The 3,452-nt window shown below is 51.1% G+C and overlaps 1 protein-coding gene across 1 annotated transcript; it reads left to right on the top strand.

Moving 5' to 3' along the window:
- The first annotated feature begins 648 nt into the window (after positions 1-648).
- Positions 649-1,713, top strand: LOC136119206 (mast cell protease 2-like). Its single transcript, XM_065872629.1, is given in 5 exon segments — positions 649-660; positions 881-935; positions 938-1,134; positions 1,571-1,616; positions 1,619-1,713. Coding segments are annotated over 5 exon segments (405 nt in total).
- Positions 1,714-3,452: the final 1,739 nt, after the last annotated feature.

Raw genomic sequence — 3,452 nt, forward strand, 5'->3', positions numbered from 1 at the left:
CTAGAGAAAACCCACATACAGCAGCAAAGACCCAATGCAGCCAAATAAATAAAATAAAATCTTAAAAAAAAAAAAAGAATTTGTGCTGACAGGTGCTCACTGTTAAGGAAGGTAAGAAAACTTTGAATAGCTCTCTTCTCACGTGAGGAGCTGTAAGAACCAGAGTTATACACACCAAAGCAGGGACTCTTGTGCCTGCTCATCTCGGGATGATCAGCAACGTACACTGGGAGGAACCAGGCCAGTTTCATTTGTCATGTCCACTTCCAGAGGCCAGGGCATCATTCAGGGCAGCCCGGGTCAAGGCAGGCCAACCCTGCCGCCTTATCCTGGTGCTGGCAGAGCTCTCGCAGTCCATGTAGCGGCCTGGGCCTGGGCCTTCCTGAAACGGCTATGGTCTCTGGGGGGAACTTCTGCCCTGAGCAAGATCTGAGTTCCTCAGGTGGCCCTGCACTGGGGAACAAGTGGGCCTGGGGTCTCTTTGCTCACAATGGTCCCTTCTCCAGAGACCAGCACCTTTTCCTGCCTCTCTCCTCCCTCTCTGCAGGCATGTTAGGGTCACTCTTGGAGCTCATGACATGAAATAGAAAGAATCCACATGGCAGTAGCTGGAGGTCGAAGAACAGCTTTTTCACCAACCTCAGTGACATGTTACTGAAGGTGCCATCTTTCTTTCACTTCTCAGCCCCCTCCTTTACCCATTCTCCTGAGCTGTGCATTTCTCATTCTATGCCAACCCATTTCCTTGGGGCCCCCTCCACTCCATGTCATCACCACCCCATTGGGGAGAAGCTCTAGGCCCTGCCTGGGGACCTTCTACCACACCACTCCCTCCACTCTCCCTGGGACTGGCAATCCACCTGCTCTTCCTCCCTCACAGCTACGAACAAGAGCCGAGCTGACCCACACCGCAGGGACAATCCCCCTGCCTACCCATCTACCTTCATTCCACCCAGGAGGATGAGCCAGGCAGCTGGCTGGGGGAAGACAAGGGTGACAGAGCCAGTCTCACATACTCTGAGGGAGGTGAAGCTGAGACTCCTGGATGACAAGACCTGCAACCACTTTCTTTTGCCCAGTCATAACCTCCAAATCTGTAGAGGCAATTCCAGGAAGAGAAGATCAGCATACAAGGTAACCACATACCTACACTTCCATCTCCCAACTCAGTACTTGGGAGACAGCGTCCTCCTGGGTGGGGATGGGGTCAGGAAGTCCCAAGTACAGTGAACATGTCTGAGTTCATGGTTTCTAGGACTGTGGAACTGGACTCCTCCTTCCGGGTGCCATCCTTCCATAGCCATGTCCTGCTTCTAACCCTCCCATCTATCCTGCCGTACAGGGCTCCAGGAGAGAAGTGAAGAAGATGGAAGGGACAGGACTAGAGTTGTGGTTCTATGCCAGAGAGAGAATGAAGACATGAAACCCCTGTCTAAGGACTCCGTGAGGAGCCAGGATCCCTAGCCAGATTCTGGGGTATCTTGACTGGGGTGCTGAGAGAACCAGGATGACGTGACAGAAAGGAGAGAAGAATGCCTGCTGCTCAGGATCTGCTTTCTCTAACCCATAGGGCAATTCTGGGGGCCCCCTTCTGTGTGCTGGAGTGGCCCAGGTACTGAGTCTTATGGAAGTACAGACACAAAGCCTCCTGGTGTCTTCACTCGAATCTCCCCATATGTGTCCTGGATTAACGAAGTCCTAAATGGCAGTTAGCCACAGAAGCCTGGCCAGTCTGCAGGAGAACCCCAAAGCCAGAGCCCTCCCTGGTAGTCCCTGCATTCCACAGGAGCCTGGCCCTGCCTGTGCCCACGAAGGCTCTCCAAGAACAACAAAGCCCCTGCTGGTTGTATCCCCAGCAAACTTCAATAAGGATGCAGCCTCCAGTGTGTCTGTGGGACTCTCCTCTCTCCTCCAGAGCTGCTCTGCTCTGCAAGGAGGAGTCCAGCTCCGCCTTTCTAGCTTGAATGAACACCAGCACTGGGCTCCCTTCTTGCTAATTCATAATCTTTCCTACCAATTCCCTTGTCCATTGTGTGGTGTTAAGAATTATTAAAGAAAACATTTTCACCTGCACAACAGGATTTAACATCCAGAGTAATACTAGCACTGACTTACCTTCTTCCTCCACCACCACCTCTTCCTCCTTCTCCTGTTCCTCCCTCCTTCTCCTCCTCTCCCTTCTCTTCCCACAAACCTTGTGCCTCAGCCACTACAATTCAGGGCACTGATGTGCCATAGCAAACTCTCCATGACTATTTCTGGAGACGGTCCCAGGCTTGGGCTGTTGATACCTGGCATTCTTACACCCACCTCTGCCCCATCATCACCATCCCTCTCAATAATGTGTCTGCAGCCAGAGGAGCATCTGTCAAGTGAAAAAGAGGAAAATTTCCTAAGTACAAGAGCTCAGGACAGCGGGGAGGGATGAGCCCTGGAAGTCTTCAGGACGGGTCTGTCAACTGCAACAGTCACCACGAAGTAGGGCCATGCCAGTCCAAAAGAAAGTTCCCCTAGAATGTCAGAGTGAGTCTGGCCCCTGAACTACATCAGAGTCACCCAATTCAACTGTCATCTTCCTTTGGAAATGACACGGTGTCTCCAGTCTTCCAAAAGAGAAATCTGAGTTAGGTCAAGTTCTCCAAAATTTCCTCCTGCAAGTGAACTGCAATGCTCTGAATGCCGTACCTGCCAGCATCTGAGATGGATGAGTGCACTCACAGCCATGCATACCCGAATACAAGGCAAATGGAGCATGAACTCCAGCTAACTCTCAGAAGCCTGCCATTAAAGGGCCCTCATACAGGTTTCACCATGGTCCCGAAGAGGCCTAAGACGATAGGCCTGGCCTGTGCAAGAAGGAGCTGCTACACCTGGCCCAGACCAGGGACCCATAGCTCCATCTTCCCCACTGCCTGTCAGCCCACAGACCTGGGCTTCCAGCTCTGCCACTGGTCAATGTAGATGTAAGATAAAGAAATCGTGATAAACATAAACACTAACCCTATGTAGAAAACAGATATATGTACATAAACTTTTTGAAAAAAGAAAAATCTTGGCAGGATCTCAGAAATGAAAGAACTTATGCTGGAATGGTAATAAACAATTTTTACGCCCTAACTCTTGTTTTATATTTATGTAATTAAATAAGAGTTTTTAAATGTGAAATACAAGGAGCAGAAGCCCTATGGTTAATGTTCGCTTGGGAAACCAGCACACATACTGAGCTGTAGCTCGGGCCCCACCATTGTTGACCCCCAGACCCTGAGGACAGCACATCCACAGGGCAGCCCTTCTTTCCAGGAAGCTGGACAACTGGAGACATGGGGAGAACAGTCAGCCTACCCTGCCAGCCTGGCCCCCAAGAAGTGGTAGGGCTGGTGGAGACTGCAAGGAGCTGGACTGAACCCACAGGATGAACTGGACCCCAAGGGGCTGACAAGCACTGACTCTAG

This window comes from Phocoena phocoena, chromosome 2 (assembly GCF_963924675.1).
Source record: "Phocoena phocoena chromosome 2, mPhoPho1.1, whole genome shotgun sequence".
Classification (NCBI taxonomy): Eukaryota; Metazoa; Chordata; class Mammalia; order Artiodactyla; family Phocoenidae; genus Phocoena; species Phocoena phocoena.